This window comes from Coenobita brevimanus, chromosome 59, assembly GCF_032717465.1.
Source record: "Coenobita brevimanus isolate Jiangsu-jjx chromosome 59, ASM3271746v2, whole genome shotgun sequence".
Lineage (NCBI taxonomy): Eukaryota > Metazoa > Arthropoda > Malacostraca > Decapoda > Coenobitidae > Coenobita > Coenobita brevimanus.
Genome location: NC_137012.1, coordinates 24298244 through 24316888, shown reverse-complemented (window position 1 = coordinate 24316888; position 18645 = coordinate 24298244). Strand labels below are relative to the sequence as shown.

The following is an 18645-nucleotide window of genomic DNA, read 5'->3' as shown; positions in this document are numbered from 1 at the left end:
ATCGAGTGAGTGGATGGTAGTGCCCCCACCTACCACTTCATATACTTTATATATGATCAGCCTTGTGTGAAACTTTTTATCCCTATCCATTTTGATTTAAGGAAATGTGAAGAAGCAGGATTGCATATGTATTCAAAATTTTTAGAAGACCACTAGTTCTTGAGAAAAGAATGGATACAATATTAAATACTCAGACAAATCACAAACCTGTAGTTTCATGTAACTCAGAAAACCATTTATTACAAGAGGTTGACACTGTATATCCAAAAAAAAAAAAGGACACCTTGTTGTGTAGTGGGTTAAGCCATTCCACCTGAATGCTTTTGTCTCAACATGCTAGTATGGTGTTACAGTCAGGTCCCACTAATTGTGGGAGTTATGTACCAGAACTCCCTGTGAATGTTGAATTCTGTGAATAGCCCAAACCTGCTAGAGAAGTCACTGACTTCAGTGTTTTAGTTGTTCATGTTACCTACAAACCCACTATAACTGTAAATGCATTTTTATGGCACATTAATACTTCTTAAAAAAGACAGTACAGGATGATACACAGGCCTCTCTGGGTACACAGTACTGTACTTATCATGTGATGATAATGATGAGAGTTTGCCATGTACTGAACAGCACATACCTGTACAGGCTAGCCGCACAGTTTAACTACATAGGACAGTATTTCACATGGAAAACCAGCAAAAAAAAAAACAAAAAAAACTTATGAACCATTAGGAACAGGTGATGCTATGGGAAGAGCAGGAAATATTTGAAATAATTTCCCAGAAAAGTCCACGAATATGGGAACCCGCAGATAGCAGAAGTTGACTGTACATCAGGAAGCACAGGGAAACTGACGATCGGTTATCTCACACACAAACAAATGTTTTAATGGGCCACCACACGTCTTCCGGCCATTGCGTGTTCTCATTGGCCGCAGGACCTCTCCAGGGACTTCCGTGAATAACAGACCCCCCAAAAAACTCTTCAGAATTCTTAAGTGTTCCATGCAAAACTAATGTCTTTTTTTAACGAATATTTTGAATGTCTGTCATATTAAAGGCGAGTATTACTAAAGAAGTTAGTGTTGAACACGAGGCCGCAGTACATATGCAGAAATTATATTCTAATGTCTGTTAATAATTAATGCTGTGTAGTTTATGACATTTAATCCTTTCATGACTGAGGTGTTGGCGTAAATTCCAACCACGCAGTACCATTCAACAAAGATAGTTTCCACCCAAAATCCAACTGCTCGCAGGTTGTGTCCAAATGAAATAGCAATCATTATGTTTGTTCTATAAAAGTTTTTGGGTTTATTTCTTTTGGTTTAAATCTTGACAGTGCTGCTTGTGTATTCCTGTGCCATCTGGAGCTGTAAGAATGCCTCACAGATGGGAGAGTAAATAGTTCACAAACTATTTTTGTTGCCACAAGAAGCAGCTTCTGCAGTCCGAGTTAGGGTAACATTTTCTTTCATAAAATTGTTCCTAATTGAGTTACTGTGACATTTCTCTTTTTTTTATGTAGGGAAGGAAATTATCTACAACTATCTCTTAGTACATTCATATCATTCGTATTGTTTGTAAAGGCTCCAGCGTGCTTGCATGTATTGGCCTTGGTCACCTAATGGCAACTCACCATGCTGCTCGATCTCTGGCAGCCTCCCTATTCAGTCCCATGTCCCAAAGGTCACAGTAGTTGACCTCATCCCAGGTCTTTTTTGGTCTGCCTTTTGCAGCCGTACCCCCGACATTCACAGTTCTCACTTTCCACACCCAGTGGTCATCCTCCATGCTCTCCACATGCCCAACCCATCTCAGTCTGCCCCTCCTCATCACAGCACTGATATACTCCAGTCCCATCCTTCCTCTTAACCCACTAATCATAAACCTAGCCCCCCAGGTCTTGTGTTTAAAGACACACTGTACATCCATCTAATCGGTGTAATTTCTGTACTTTTGAGCTTTTGAATATCCTCTTTTTTTAACTGCCTACTGCCCAGGTCTCACTACCATACATCATTACATTTTTAACACATGCCACATGCAGAGTTCCCTTAGCATGGAGGGAGAACTCTTTTAATGTCAGGAGAGGCAACAGCCCCCTGAACTTATCCAACCACTCCTTACCTTAGCCACAGAGCCCCACCTCCAGCACATAACATTTCCCCAAAATAAAAAAATTCCACACTCTGAAGAGATTTACTAGCAAGATCAATCCTTTCATGCCTGACAATCTGTACATGCTCTTCCTGATACACTGCACACACAAAATCAGCAGTATTTTGCAGTCTGTCTCTAGTATAGTACCACCACTTGTGCACACACTTATCGCAGATTCTGCGCAAGATGGAGATGCATCCTACACCTTTGTGGGAAACTGCACGTGGCCACTCACCCTCTGCCTTGACAGTACCACTACCAGCCCTAGATATTATCACTTTTGTTTTATCTGCACATACTCTGAAACCCTTGTGCCCCATTCCTTCTCTGCACTTTCTAAATCTCTTCTCAGCCTCCCTCTCATTCTCTGCAGTTAACACCAAGTCATCAGCATACAACATCTCCCATGGGAGTCCATTTCTGAAGTCAAGCGAGAGAGCTTGAAGCACCATGACAGACGATAAAGGGCTCAAGACTGACCCCTGATGCATGCCAGCATTCATGGAAAACTCATCACTCAAATCTCCATTCACACTAACAGGGTGCAAGCACTCACCTACATAGCCCTAACCACCCTAACCAGCTACTCCTCAATCTCAGACTTTCTCATAGCCCACTTCACCATCTCCCTAGTGACTCATTCAGGGGCTTTCTCCAAAGCAACACAGAGTACACCAAACCCTCGTTTTTTGACCGATCGTTATTCGACAATTCATTATATTGACATTTATAAATCTATACCCATTTTCGTTGTTCGACATGATTATCCCTGCCATTTTGACAATTCAAACCATGCACCTCCAGACAGTCCAGCTGAGCTGTCTGTCGCCTGCGCTCTGCCCTGCTGATCGGTTGCCTCTTCATCCATCTGCATTTCTTTTTGGCCTTGCGGAATATTGCAGCACTACCATGGCTCCACCCAAGACCCCTACTATTACCCCTGTCAGGTGCAGTCATGTGGTCACCAACCTGAGTGAGTGTTTTGCCATCACATGGTCGGGTGACGATCAGGGTTGCCAGATCTGAACTCGGCCACATTACCAAACTCCTCAGTTTTCATTACCAGATTTAACTTTTCATAACCAAATTCTTAAAGCAAGCATTTATTCTTCACTGGTTATATATACAAATGGAAATAATCACTCTCCTAATAATTAGCAGCGTGTTGATAATTTTCACGCTATGTAGGCTAGCAGATTAATCAAAGAGAGTAGACAATCCTCCATCTCCATCCTCTGTATCTTCATACATGTGAAAAATCCATTCAGTAAAGGATCATGCTGATTCATTACCAAACGATTTAATGAAAAATATCAAATGGCAACCCTGGTGACGTTTGCGCCAATGATTAACGGACGCTCTTAATGCATGAAACTGTTTCGGTGCCAGTTTTATGGAATGCACATCTTAGTTTGCACTATGTTAGGTAGGTTATAATCACTGGGGGGTCCTGGGGGTGAAGCCCCCAGTTAGGTTTCAGTGCTCCCAGTTAGGCTTCCACTGCTATTTATGGTTTTAAATTGAATACATTTGAGTTTGTGTGGTGTGGTGATGTCATGTCCAGGCAGCGGGATCGACAATAAGCATGCTATTGAAGGCGTTCAGGCAGCTTTTTTTAATATTGCATAGTAGGTGTATTTTGTTTGCCCTCCAAAAATCAATCATCTGATCGTATGTAGTACTAAATTAGTTTTCCTTGAGATCGTAGGTCTGTAAGAAAGCACCTCAAATCGCTGTGTAACTTTCGTTCATATATACCGGTATTTTTTCCATGTTTATTGAATATATATTTTTTGAATGACGAAGGTGGTCAGGAACCTTACCCCCATTTCTTATCAGCCTTGTGGGAAAAATTGGTTCATTTTTCGACCAGTTCGTTATTGAACCACTTTTTATGGAATGCATCCCTGTCGAATAAAGGGGGATAGGTGTATAACTCCTTTTTGTTTACTGTATATTTTTCCAGAAACTGGCAGAGTTTGAATGTGGCATCAGTGGTTTCTTTGCCCGACATAAACCCAAACTACATCTCATCAGTATTCACTCTTCCTAATCATACCTTCAGGGAGTCTCTCCATTACCATCATTATCTGGTCCTAAAGTTTTATGCCTCTATAATTTCCTCTTTCCAGGCCATCACCTGTTGGAGTTTCCTAAGAGGGAGAGAGGCACGAAGTAATGTTGATAATGTGAAATAATCAGAAAGAATGTGGGTAAAATTTTCTTCTTTTCCATTTTAGGTTGGGCCAAGCTGAAGATTGAGGAATGTGCAGCTAAAAGACAAGCTATGATAGATAGTGGCAAGGGTAAGGTTCTTTCTTGTACCTGTGTTATCCCTGGTGTATGTTGGAAAATTACAGTATTAAATTTGTTATCATTGTAAGAGGAGAAAAAGATAATCTTACAGTGCAGTATTTTCGTATGTACTGTAATATACATGTATATGATACGTAGTACCTGTCGTTCCTTACATCTGCTTCATTTATGCAAGATGTTTGCCTATGTATAAATATACATCATCATCATCATCCATTTTTTCCCCTTTCATGCAAAAGAGAAAGAAAAACATGACTGAGAGAAAAAAATTAAATAAAATCATCAGCATGTTCAGTGAAATTGGCCACTTATTCATTCACTCACCATTTAGGCCCCAGGAATGCTGACTCTTACAGGCATATAACCATGCACACATACATATGCTTAATGTTTCTTTGGGATAGAGTCAATCCAGTAACTAAAAAAGGTGTTGAACCCTTGTCACGCATTCCTGTGACAAAGTTCACCCAACCAACTTGAATTGCGGTCAGTTTCCTAGCCTGACTAATTGCCGTACTTCACTTTTTCACACCCTGTTTTCTGTACCAATCAATCTTCTTGGCCAACCATGCTCCCTCCCATCTTCATATTCACTGACTTATACCCATGCTACAACTCTGTTTGTATACACTCTTCATATGACCATACCATCTAAGCATACCGTACTCTTCAACCCTGTTTTCCACAGATTTTATTACTCCATACATTTCATGAATCATTGTATCTTATCCTCTCCACTATGTGCACTCCACATACGTTCCTCAATAAATCTGTCTTCTTTGCCTAAACTCTTGACTGTTCGTTTTCATGCACACAGATACCTCTTACTTGTATGTTAATGTAAGCAGCAAAACTCTTTCGTGCAGTTGTCTTGCAGCTGCCACACTCACACCTCTGTATTGTTGCAAGAGCTTCATGTAACAGACTTTCCTTCCCACAGCTACTCTATTTTCCACTTCCTTTGTGTATTTATGTGTCTTCCCAGTCACTGCACTCAGGTACTCATGCTTCCTCACCAATTCAGGTGTCTCTATTCACCAGCACATTGCACCGAGAATCACCTTGCTCAGTAGCCATCACTTGCTTCATATTTACAGTTACTTTCATAACACAGTGCTCATAGAGATCAACAGTATACAAAGTTTATTCACAATTAATATTAGCACAGCATAATTTGCAAACATCAAATCTGAGTTACTTTAACCTTTACCATTCATAATTTGCAAACATCAGATTTGAGTTACTCTAGTCTTTACCATTCTTACCAGTCATTACTTTTCTTATCCCTTTCCCATGAGTTTTACCCTCCCTCATAACCCCATCCATCCATTTGTCTATCTAACTATCTGTCTGTGTGTCTTTATCTATCTTTCTATCTGTCTATCTGTGTTTGTGTGTGTGTGTAGAATAGCCATGGAGACATTATACATCCTTGTCTGATTCCAGCATTGATGCTAAGTCACTCATTTAGATACCCAACTTTCAAACAGATGTCACTGTATAAAAACTTTTTAACAGCATTAAACGGTTTTCTGTCCACACCATACATATGCAGATCTGCCAGACCTTTCACATTGTTTCCCTATTTACCTTATCATATGCCTTTTGCCTTTTTATAGAGGTTATTGTCGGAGTGAACAAGTACCGACTGGAGAAAGAGGAGCCTATTGATGTGTTGATGATTGACAACAGAGAAGTCCGTTCTACACAGATTGACAAGCTTAAGAAGGTGAGTGGTACCTTTATTTTCAGTACAGGCTGGTTATTAATAAATCTATTTTACTGCCACGGTGGCTGGGTGGTTAGCATCTCCTTCTGCAAAGTTGTCGATGTGTTAGTGCCAGGATTCCATTCCTGGTGCGGGCAGCTGACGTCACTCGACTCAGGTGTCAGTCCATCCTTTTTGGGTTGTTAGGTAAACTGAGTACCCAGGGTAACACCCAGGGGAGGCAGCTGTGGTAACTGGATAATGTTTCCCAGGATAATAGATTAAAACCTGCCACAGGCATAAATGCCCATTGGAGATTAACACTGTTGCTCTGCACCTCATGGTGTCTGCTCCTACTTTTACCTTAACTGTCTGTATAGTCTTCTGTCTTATATCCCAGCATTTTGTATTGTTTGTCGTATCGTGTTTCCTCGTGGATGGTTAGGATGCAAAAGCATTGCTTCAGTTGCCAAAGCTCATCATTTCATACTACAGTATACTCCATGCCAGCCAATTTGTTTGTAATGCCACTCCCTCTTATCTAGTCCCCATGACTAATGGAAGGGCACTGTGAAATTTATGAGTAAAACTGAACATACTCTGAGACATGGATCACCATTTAATTAGCAGAAAGACATTAGCCAATCACTGTAGAGGCAACTGTTAGGAGGAGTGAAGGTATAGAGTCAATGGCTGGCAAAGAGTGTAGTACCATCCAACCATCCACTCCTTTACTTCCCCATCAGGAGCATAGGTGGCCAGAGCTAAAGTATGATACTTAGTCTTGATCATTAACCCCTTAGGGTTGGGTGTTGTTTTTAAAATCGACCATCAGGAGCGGGTATTTAAAAAAAAAAAATATGCAACTTTTCAAAAATTGCTCCTATGAAAACTATTAAACCTATCATAATAATCTGTTTTCCCAGCAAAGAACAACTCTTTAGCTTTAAAATGAGTGGTGTTCCAATGTCCTGCGTTTTCTTGGTGTAATGGTCCATGGCACGCCGTGAGATGTGATAGGACCTGCGTGTGTGGGATGTGAGGCTTGAGCATCACCCTCCATTGTTGACGGTCCACACAAGACTGAGAGGGTTAGGGTAGGATATGCAGCAAGTGGCGGGAATGACGCGGCAGATTCCCTAGTTGATGTTGTGACTAATACAATGGGTCTCGTGTTTAAATTAACGACGTGCAATGCTAAGCATTCTGGAAGGGGGTCCAACGCCCCATGACACACGTTCCAGAACAGGGACCAATCTTTAGGGGTTAATGGGCCTCCCAGCTTCCCCCCCCCCTTCCCTCTTACAGTTAGTAGATCCATCCATCATCCAATCCTACTTTGTCCCATGAGGAGCGTAGGAGCCCAGGGCTAGGCAGTTAGTCCTGACATTTAAGATGAGAGTGACCAACCTCACTCATCCCTGAATGGCATTACGCGAGCAATAAACCCCAACCATCCCTTGGATATAAACCTTCACTAGCTCAATCCGATTGGAGCACAATAATTACCCACTAAACCACGAGGCGCCAAAATTTGGTTATATGGTTACCACCCGGCGTAGTAAATGGTTTCCTGGTGTACAGGAAACCATTTGGCTTGTCACTTGGTGTAGAGTCACCCATAGGCAAAAGGAAGAGGAAAGAATGAAGGAATGAAAGACAGAAGAGGGAGTGTAAAGTCACCCGTAGGCAGAAGGACGAGGAAAGAATGAAGGAAAGAAAGACAGAAGAAGATGGAAGGAAAGAAGGATAGAGGAGAGGACAGGGCAGACACCTGAGAGCAGCACTACATTGAGTGAGTGGATGATGAGCACCCCCACCTATCACAAAACAGTTAGTAGAAATTCATGGAAAAGTTATTAATGTTTTATTGAATGTCACTTTTAATATTACAGTATAAGTAATCTGACCCAGTGTGATATTTTCTTGCAGGTGGAAATAAAAATAAATTTGTGCATGCAGTTGCAGATCATTACAGCACAGTAACTACTCATTTCATTCATTTTGTTGTTGAAGGCTCCAACATGCTTGCATGCATTGGCCTTGGTCACCTAATGGTGGCTGTCCATGCTGCTCGATCCTTGGCAGCTTCCCTATTTAGTCCCTTATCCCTGAGGTCACACTCAGTGACCTCATCCCAGGTCTTTTTCGGTCTACCTCTTGCTACCCTATCCCAACATTAACACTTCTAACTTTCTGCACCCAGTTATCATCCCCCATCCTCTCCTCATGCCCAAACCTTCTCAATCTTCCCCTCCTCATCACAGCACCAATACACTTCAGTCCCGTCCTACCTGTCATCTCCTCCTTCGTAAATCTAGTCCCCCCAGGCCTTGCACTCAGGGACACATTGCATGTCCATGTAATCATTGCCATTTCAGTACATTTGAGCCTGCGAATGTCCTGCCCAGGTCTCACTGTCATACAGCATCACACTCCAAACACATGCTGCATACAAAGATCCCATATCATGGAGGGAGAGCCCTCTCAGTGTCAGGAGAGGCAACAGATCCCTGAACTTCGTCTAACCACTCTTCACTCTAGCCACAGAGCTAGCTCCAGTCCCACCTCCAGTACATAACATGTCTCCCAATTAACAAAACTCTTCCACACACTCAAGAGACTCACCAGCAAGTTCAGTCCTTTCACGCCTGGCAGTGCTTTCCCTGACACACCGCACACATGAAGTCAGGATTATTTCGCAGTCTACGTGTAATACCACTACGCCTCTTATGCACCCACTTATCACAAACATTTCACAAGATGGAATTTCTTTCCACGCCCTTGTGGCAAATCGCACATGGCCACTCCCCCTCTTCTTTGACAGTACCGCCACCAGCCCGAGATACAAGCTCTTTTGTTTTATCTGCATTTACTCTTTACTCTCCATTTCCTGAATACTCCACCTCCCTTTCCTTCGCTGCAATCAACACCAAATTTATCAGCATACAACATCTCCCACAGGGGTCCATTTCTGAAGTCACGTGAGAGAGCTTCAGGTACCATAACAAACAACAAGGGGCTCAAGACTGACCCCTGATGCACACCAGCAATCACGGACAACTCGTCACTCAGAACTCCATGCACCCTTACATGGGTGCGAGCACCCACATACGTGGCCATAACCACCCTAACCAGCCACTCCTTGATCCCAGGTTTTCTCATGGCCCACTTCACCACCTCTTTAGGGACTCCGTCGAAGTCCTTCTCCAAATCAACAAAAAGTACAGTTCTCTTTTCTTTCCTATATACTGTATTTCTCCTGAAACTGTCGAACAGTGAATATGGCATCAGTGGTCTCTTTGCCTGGCATAAACCCAAACTGCATCTCATCAGTATTCACTCTCTCTCTAATCCTACCTTCTAGAACTCTCTCCATTACTTCATTATCTGGTCCAAAAGCTTTATGCCTCTGTAATTTCCTCTTTCCAGGGCATCACCCTTCCCCTTGTAAATATTTACAATTACACTCTTCAGCCAATCATCAGGGACAACAATATATAATCATATATATCAAATCAGTGACTAACCTCATTCTTAAATCTCCTGAGGCTTTCAGTATTTCAGAAGTTACCCCAGGTACACCTGCTGCCTTCCCCACCTGCATCCTGCCTATTGCCCTGCTCGCAGTAGCAGCATCAATCAAAGGCCAAGGGCCAAACATCATCATCTGGTGTCAAACCTTCCCTGTCCCAGTCAAACTCCTCATGCAACAGCCAGTTGTAGTGTGCACTCCAGGCATCTTTAATATCTCCACTGTTCATCACTACCTTTCCTTCATCATTCTTCACACAGTGCTCACCTATGATTTCCCTGTTCTCTTTCTTCATCTGATTTGCCACCTTAAATATCATATTCTTCCTTTCCCCACTATTTAGGTTATCAAATTAAAGTCTCTGAGATTCAGACTTTGTCTTGTAAACCTCTCTTCTAGCCCTACGCCTGGCAGCCAAGTATTCCTCCCTGCTACCACCCTTCCTCCACTCCTGGAAAAGCTTTCTTTTCTCCTTAACTGGTACTTCTACACCCGTATCCCAACACAAAGTTAATTTATGTCTTGGGGGGGCCCCTTGTCCATTCACACACTGAATCAGTAACTCTCAAGAGGCTGTTCTTGAAGGCTCTGTATTGTTCATTGATACTTCTGTCAACTTCTCCCTGTTCAACCACCACTCTATTCATTCCACAATAGAAGGCATCCCATATGGCCTGGTTTTTCATCCATCCATCCATCATCTAATCCTATATTGCCCCATGAGGAGTGTAGGAACCCGGGGCTAGGCAAGCTGATCCTGACATTTAACCCCTACACGCCGGGGTTTTTCTGATGGGGGGATGTCCGTGACGGAAGAAAATACCCTTACTTAAAACCCAAATATCTGCGAAACTATAACAGCTAGAGAAAAAATTAAAGATACATAAGAGTCACAAACTTTTCCTTTTTCAAATGAAAATATCCCCACGTCTCCAGGTGATCCCATCGATGAGTAAGGATAAGTTAAAGTTCAAAGGGTGGGGGGAAGACGCTTGCAGCTATACATGTCAACCGGTGTTGCCCTGCGATCACAATCGTGACTGCTATACACATCAGCCGGAGGTTAGGGGTTAAGATTAGAGTGACCAGCCTTACTCATCCCTGAGTGGCATTACGTGAGCAATAAACCCCAACCACCCCTTGGATATAAACCTGCATGGATTCAGTCCGATTGGAGCATCTTAATTACCCACTAAACCACCAGGTGCCATAATTTGGTTATATGGTTACCACCCAGTGTAGTAAATGGTTTCCTGGTGTACAGGAAACCATTTGGCTTGTCACTCAGTGTAGTGTCACCCATAGACAGAAGGAAGAGGAAAGAATGAAGGAATGAATGACAGAAGAGGGAGTGTAAAGTCACCCGTAGGCAGAAGAAAGATGAAAGAATGAAGGAAAGAGAGACACGAGGAGGAAGGATGGAAGAGAGGAAAGGGCAAACACCTAAAGCAGCTCAACATCAAGTGAGTGGATGGTGAGTGGCCCCTTGGTTTTTCGACTTCCATATTTTCCTCCTAGGTGCATAGATCCTCTTTTTCATCATCCGCTCCTTAAGCACGATGTCACATATCAGTAACTTGTGTTGCAGCACACACTCCTTGCTCTCTGTAACTCTAACATCCCTTACTAACCTCCTATAAGCCCTCTTGACCATGAAATAGTCTCTCTGGCTACTATTTCCCCCAGACTCATATGTAATCAACCTACTCTCTCCTTTCCTAAAATGTGTGTTGCACTTAATCGTGTTCATTGCCTCCCCAAACTTGAGTATCCTCTCCTGTTCCTCATTTCATGTACCATATGTACATCCCCCATGTACTCCTTCATATCATTGAGCTGCTTCTCCTATATGACCATTTAAGTCCCCTCCCAAAACTACATTATTATCCCCCATACCACTTCTTACACATATTAGGTCATCCCAGAATCTATCCTTATCTGTCTCATTCAAGCCCGCCTGTCGTGCATACATCAATATAAATGCAAACACAATCCAATCGAACAAAATATTTACCACAATCATTCTTTCACTGACTCTCGTTACATTCATTAAAAGAATACTGTAATACAGCAGTAGTGCACAATAACTACTCATCAGAAAAAAAAAGAAACCATTAATTCTTCTATAATTAATAAGGTCTCAAAACAAACTTTTTTTTTTTTTTTTTTTTTTTTTTTTTTTTCTTCAATAACTCATTTCATTTCTGGTTTAATACTGTATTAAATAATTTGTTGGCTATTCTTGAATGTCTGCCAAAGATAATGATGGAATTTTTAGTTTGCTCCGAGCATAGCATGTGTTGTACAGTGCTCTTTTATTATTTTATGTTGTCTGGTCCTATTCTACAAGTGGAACACATCATCGGTGATTCCTCTGAATCCAGGTCCAAGCTGAGGAGGGCTGGGTGATGTCCGAATCCAGGTGAACTCAATCATCTATATTTAAGGATACCTCTGATGGGTGGATGTCGACAGGAAGGGCTTGTAGTATAGTGTTCTGACTGAGGCATTGTATTGCCCTTCACATGAAGAGAGTATGTAGGTGTTTTTTCATTGCTAGTGTTGGACTGTCTGGATGTGGAATGTTATTGAAGAGAGTTGGGTAGGGTTGGTACAGTGATTGTTTTATGTGCCAAGTTTGTCATGTGGCTGTGTCATACAATGCCTGGGGTGTTGTTTGTTAGCACAAGCTACCACTTAGAATTCTATGACTTTCATTTCAGAATATTCTCTAACAGGAAAGACTTTAGTTTCAAAGTATAAATAAGCTGTGAAAGTGATACTGGTGCAGCCAGTCGTGATGCGTATTGTTTGGTATGGTCTGCAAGATGTAGTGGGTATTACGTAGGATGGGGGGCCTATGCCAGGGAAGCATAGGACATAGCTGATCTGAGGTCAACACTTCCAGATCAAGTTGTCTCGTGACCCATCACTGGTGGCAACAGCTTTAGCAGGACTTGAGGAGGCAGCAAAGGGAAGTGGAAACCTGCTGGAGGCTGCAGTTGCTGCTACTAGGGCACGAGCTTCAGTAGGAGAGATATCTTCAGCCATGGAGAATGTAAGTATTAACAGAACTACTGTCCATTCCAACTGGAAATCTTCATTGTCCACACCCCTTCACCTTGTTATCCATGCATGGTTGGCAGTTATCATACAGCTGGCAGTGCCTACATGGCTCTACCACCACTTTCAAATCGACAGTGGTAGTGACAGCATCATAAAACTTTTTATATGCATGAAAGGCTACTGCCTCTATTCCTGATTAGTCCCCAACTGGTGAAACCAGTGGTGGGGGGGGGGAATACTGTATAGGTTTGTTCAGTTCCGTCAGTCCATCTGCGATTTCATGTCCTCCTTGTAACTTCCATGTGCATGAACATATTTTGATATAACTTCACACAATTGTCCCCATACCACGAGGGTGTGTCGCGTGCAACAAGCAGCCATCTACTTCCAAGGTCAAGGTCACACTTGGGGCCCAAACAAGGTCAGGTGGTGTCATACTTAACTGCCATACCTACGTTCGTGCCTGCTTCATAACTTCCACATGCATGGACAGATTTTGATGTAACTTCATGGAGTTGTTCCCCATACCATGATGGTGTGTTGCGTGCAAAACCAGCCATCTACTCCCAAGGCCAGTTACATATATGGTTATCATTTGGTAGGGGACTTTGTATTGCATGGCAGTACTGAATGCACTTGTTTTTTATTATTATATCTTTACAGCAAGCATTCATAGTCTGTGATCCACTAAGCTGCCAGTAATGGGAAGTCTAGGTGCACCATCAGGCATGCTGGTGCACCTAGACTTCTGCTTGCAGAACGTCATCATTCCTCTTTGTAGGCCAGGCAGTGACTGGTCGTTGGCTCAATGTTTGGTGCCATCCTTCCCAGAGCATTCAGTGGCCCAACTCATTGCACTATCATCATTTCATGCGAGGACAGTTCTTTGCTGTTTTTCTTATTGTTTAATGTTTTCTGTATTACTGTATTTGAATTACACATTTTGAAAGAAACTTCAAAATATCTAAAGACACATTTGGAAATAACATTACAAAATCACACGTCACCATCTGCCCTACAAGGAGGAAGGATGGCATTCCACAGACAGTCCTGGCAGGCCTGCTGGGTGTATCTAGACTTGTCATTACTGACATTTAAGTGGATCACAAATTATGGTTGCTTGCTGTTAACATAAAAGAAAAAGAAAAATTAGGGATAGAGGCTGTAGTCTTCTGTTCGGACAAAAATCTTTGGTGATGTTACCACTAACGCTGTTGGTTTGAAAGTGGTGGTAATGCTGCATAGATACTGCCAACCCTATGATAACTCTCAACCAAGAACGGATGATGTAGGGAAAGTGGGTTTGGCCAATATTTCCAGTTGGAATGGACAGTAGCAGGTTTGTGTTCAAAGGGGCATAGTAAAAGCATGCACACGCATGCATGCATATGTACAAACAAACACACACACACACACACACACACACACACACACACACACACACACACACACACACACATTTGCATGTGCATGTATCAGCCATTCACGAACGGTTTTCAGAAATGAGTTGCTTAATTCTTGTAGAATATCGTGCTCCCACATCCAGCACTTCTTTATAAAATTTGTTCAGGTTGGTAGTCAATAAAATATTGTATTCCTATAAAGGTATATTAAGCTCATCCAGAAATAGAAGTAAGATATGTGTCTTAGGCACAGCACACCCCCATTTTATGATGAGGATATGTTTGAACCAATTCATTGCATAACGATTTATTGTACACTGAGTCAGTTATAAAATGGATTCATTGGGGTTATATTTTTCGGCCAAGGGTCATCCACCCAACAAAGTCTCTAAACAAGTTTCCACCACACCTAAACTAGTAGTGATTTCACTTTACTGCATGTCACATACAGCTTACCACCAAAAATGTTTAAAAACACATTTCCAACGCACCTAAACTGGTAGTTATTTCACATCATTGCACTTCTCTTGCTGCTTGAACTCTACTACCACATTATTGTTCCATTGACACTAACACACCTGGTAGTGATGAGTGCAAAGGTCATCTTGGAGCAAACAGATGACTGTAGACCTGGGCGTGAGTGTTCATATAAGCAAAAATAACGATTGTTTGTCAACTACATGCTTCGTATGGGATCATAATGATCGTATAATCTAAAATTCCATCATACGTCACAAAAAGCTCCTAACTTTTTTGTCATCATATAAGCTATTCTTTGCATCCCAGTTCTTCATATAATGAGGGTCTAGTATATATGATTGTAAGGAAGAGCCAGGGTTTTTGAAGGCTTAGGTGATGTGAGATTGATTGATTGGTCCATTCACTAGGCTGATTGAGTGTTACCTGATACAGTATTGTGATTTCACTTTCTTTGTGGATCTTACCTCACCTTATCTCATAGGTGGGAACTGCTGTTGAAATAGTGGTACTGATGAGATTACGTACTGTTTCCTTATATACCATATAGTAACTAAGAGGATGATAAAATGATGTTTCTGGGTTTGTGACTCTTAACAGCTGATATACTGAGCAACTGAAGTCACAGTTGGCAGAATTGTTGAATAATTTGAACTACCAGTAAATGTCTTGACTGAGTGATGTGCTTGCATGGAAGTTTTTTTGGGAATAGCTTTGCATAAATGAACATTCATTGTAACTGGAAAACTAGAATGGCAGTTTATTAAGGGATAAAATTATTTCTACAGGCCTCAAACCTCTGAATACAGGGAGCCTACATTACTGTACATTTTTTCATTAGCAACAAATTTTCAGCCATCATAATTATTTTCCAGGTTTTTGGGCGTCACACAGCCTCAGACCGGCTGGTTTCTGGTGCATATAAGACAGAATATGGTGACCAGGATGAACTAGATGCAGTCACAGCAAAGGTAATATTCAGTGGCTCAGTTTTGGACTGACAGCATCATAGGATGTTTGTTGAAATAGACTGTAGCTAATGTCAATGATTTTATTCATTATAGGAGGCCCTATTACTTGATGTTAAAGGCATTGCTAACTAAGATCATCAGCTATAGGACTTTTTCCAGTTTTGTTCAGTTCAGGACACCTCAGGTGAGAAAAATGAAATGATCAGCAATAAACATAAAATTGTGTTCTTCAGAATCGACATTGCCTCTGTTGCTTGCTAATATAAGAGCTTCATTCGAACTGTGATGAGGAGGAAATACTATATTGCAATACTAGTATACAGTGTTGTTGCCAACAGATCAATGAATTTGTGGATGCAGAAGGCCGACGTCCCAGGATCCTTGTGGCCAAAATGGGTCAGGATGGTCATGACAGAGGGGCCAAAGTCATTGCCACAGGCTTTGCTGATCTGGGCTTTGATGTTGATGTGGGGCCTCTTTTCCAGGTAAGTTTCCCACAGTTCTGCCTTCTGTCAGTGTACCTGGTTCTTAACATTTTCAGACATATGAATACTTTTTTGTGTCAACTTTTCATTGGCATTAATGGTAAAATTTGCAGTGCATGCAACTTGCATCTCTGAATTTTAAGCTGTTTGGAAGTTAGTGTGTAATAATAACACTGTGTAAATTGGGCAAGTTCAAAACTGAAGTATGCCATGAGTAGGTTTTGAGTTTCTTTGTTGTCTGGTATACTTTACTGGGGTGAGATTCTCAAACAGATTTGGGTCAGTTCCTTGTCGTAACTCAGATTTTTTTTTGCAGGAAGAGCAAGGACAGGAAACTGTACTGTTTTCCCATGTCCACAGATTGTAGGGTACTTGTTTTCTTTTGAAAGGATACGGAAGGGAGGGTGCAAAGGGATTTAATCATCCCCGAGCTAGGCAACTATGGCCATATAGCCCCGCTAGGTTACAGGAGCGCTCTATCACTCCTGACAATCGTGACCCGTGAGAGGCTTGAACTCACAACCTTGCGATTGCGAGTTGGGCGCTCTACGTCAGAGCCACCGCGCCCCCGGGAGGGTGCAAAGGAAAGATGTGAAAAAGTGCAAAATCTTCTTGCATTGTCTAGTTCCTCGTGTGAAACAAGTCTTAATTATGGCAGGGAAGCAATCATAAATATGTTTAAAAATCCGACCCTTCAGCAGTTTGTAGTGAATTTTCATCCTTATGGAATACACAGGATACGCCTACCCATATCTGAAGATGTTAATAATTTAGATGTTAAACTTAGTGGAAGAACTGTACTGTACTCTGATATGACCAACACAAGCTGAAAGAGAGTTGTATGGAAAATTGTCACATCATATGATTTTAGTAGTGTTGATTTCATGCTTGTAGAGAGGTCGATGATGGGAATGGTTGCTGATACGAGGGCTGTGAGAGGACGATGTGGAGGTCTGTCAGATCATATGATTGTGGTATGCAAGATCTAGCTGAGAGGAGTGAGGTGGATCAGGAGAGAGAGGAGTAGTCAGGGAGAAAGACTGAAAGTTGAGAAGCTTAGGATCAAAGAAATGGCAGATGAATACAGGACCAAAGAAGAGGACGAGTTAGAATTACTGAATTGGAATGAAATGGATCTGGACAGACTGTGGAATGCATTTAGGGATTGCTTAGTTAGGAATGCTAAAACAGTGTGTGGTGTGGCAAGAGTAACAACAAAGAAGAAAGGTATGGTATGGTGAGATGAGAAGGTAAAGAGAGTGGTGGAGGAAAACAGGAAGAAGTGGCTAAAGTGGTTACAGGATAGGGGTTCAGTTGAAATAAGAACTGAATATGTTGAGAGCAAGAAGCACGTAAAGAGACTAGTGAAGAGGAAAAAGAAGGAGGTAAATGAGGATCTAGGAAGAAAAATGAATGCGAACTACTCTGAAAATAGAAAGTTGTTCTGGAAAGAGGTGTGGAAATGTAGAAGTGAAAACGGAAAGAAATGGGATGGTTTGAAGGATGCAGGTGGTAGATTATTAACCCATGGAAATGAAGTAAGGACCAGATGGAAAGAATATTTTGAAAGCCTGATGAATGGGAATAGAGCTAGCTGAGCAGCTGTAAACATGATTGGTTTTGGTTTTGGGGGTGTGCAGAGAAGGAATGCAGTGCCAGGAGACGTGACAAGCTCGCACAGGTGAAGAGTGCTGTGAAGCGGCTGAAAAACGGGAAAGCAGCTGGGGTTGATGAGGTGTATGCAGAGATGCTTAAATGTAGTGGAGAGAATGGAATGAAGTGCTTGTTGGAGATATGTAAGAAGATATGGATGAGTGAAACTGTGCCTGCAGAGTGGAAAAAGGCTGTGATTGTACCCCTGTACAAAAATAAATGTGAGCGAAGTGAGTGCAAGAATTATCATGGCATAAGCTTACTGAGTGTGGTAGGGAAGGTACGGTATATGGAAGAATTATTATAGAGAAAGTAATATAGAAGTCGTAGTGAGTGATGAACAGGGTGGCTTTAGGAGTGGCAGAGGATGTGTGGACTAAATATTTGCAGTGAGACAGATAGTAGAGAAGGCTTGTGAGAAGGACCGTAAGGTGTTTATGGCATTCATGGATCTGGAAAAAGCATATGACATAGTGGACAGAGAAGGATTGTGGAAAGTTTAGTGCATGTACGGTGTAGAGGGTAAGCTGCTAGGTGCCGTCAAGAGTTTTTCTGATGGTAGTGAAGCATGTGTCAGGGTTAATGGGCAGCTAAGTGAATGGTTCACGATCAGTGTGGGCGTGCGACAAGGTTGTGTGATGTCCCCATGGTTGTTCAATATATATATGGATGGGGTGATGAGAGAAGTAAAAACATAAGTAATGGAGAGAGGGATGGTATTGGTAATGAATGGTGATGGATGGAATATCTCAAATTTGTTGTATGCTGATGATGCAGTACTGCTTGCAAGTACCGGACAAGAACTTGGTACGCTAGTGCAGAGTTTTGGTGATGTCTGTAGCGTCGTTCCTTGAGAGTAAATGTAGAAAAGAGTA

The 18645-nt window shown here is 41.9% G+C and overlaps 1 protein-coding gene across 1 annotated transcript in view; it reads left to right on the top strand.

The window, feature by feature from the left end:
* The window catches only part of LOC145402807 (methylmalonyl-CoA mutase, mitochondrial-like), a 78965-nt gene that overhangs the window by 42949 nt on the left and 17371 nt on the right, over positions 1-18645 (top strand). Inside the window, exons 10-14 of the mRNA XM_080274707.1 lie at positions 4397-4462; positions 6092-6201; positions 12624-12773; positions 15537-15632; positions 15971-16117. Of these exons, the coding sequence (XP_080130833.1) occupies positions 4397-4462; positions 6092-6201; positions 12624-12773; positions 15537-15632; positions 15971-16117 (569 nt within the window). The remainder of the gene's footprint in view (positions 1-4396; positions 4463-6091; positions 6202-12623; positions 12774-15536; positions 15633-15970; positions 16118-18645) is intronic.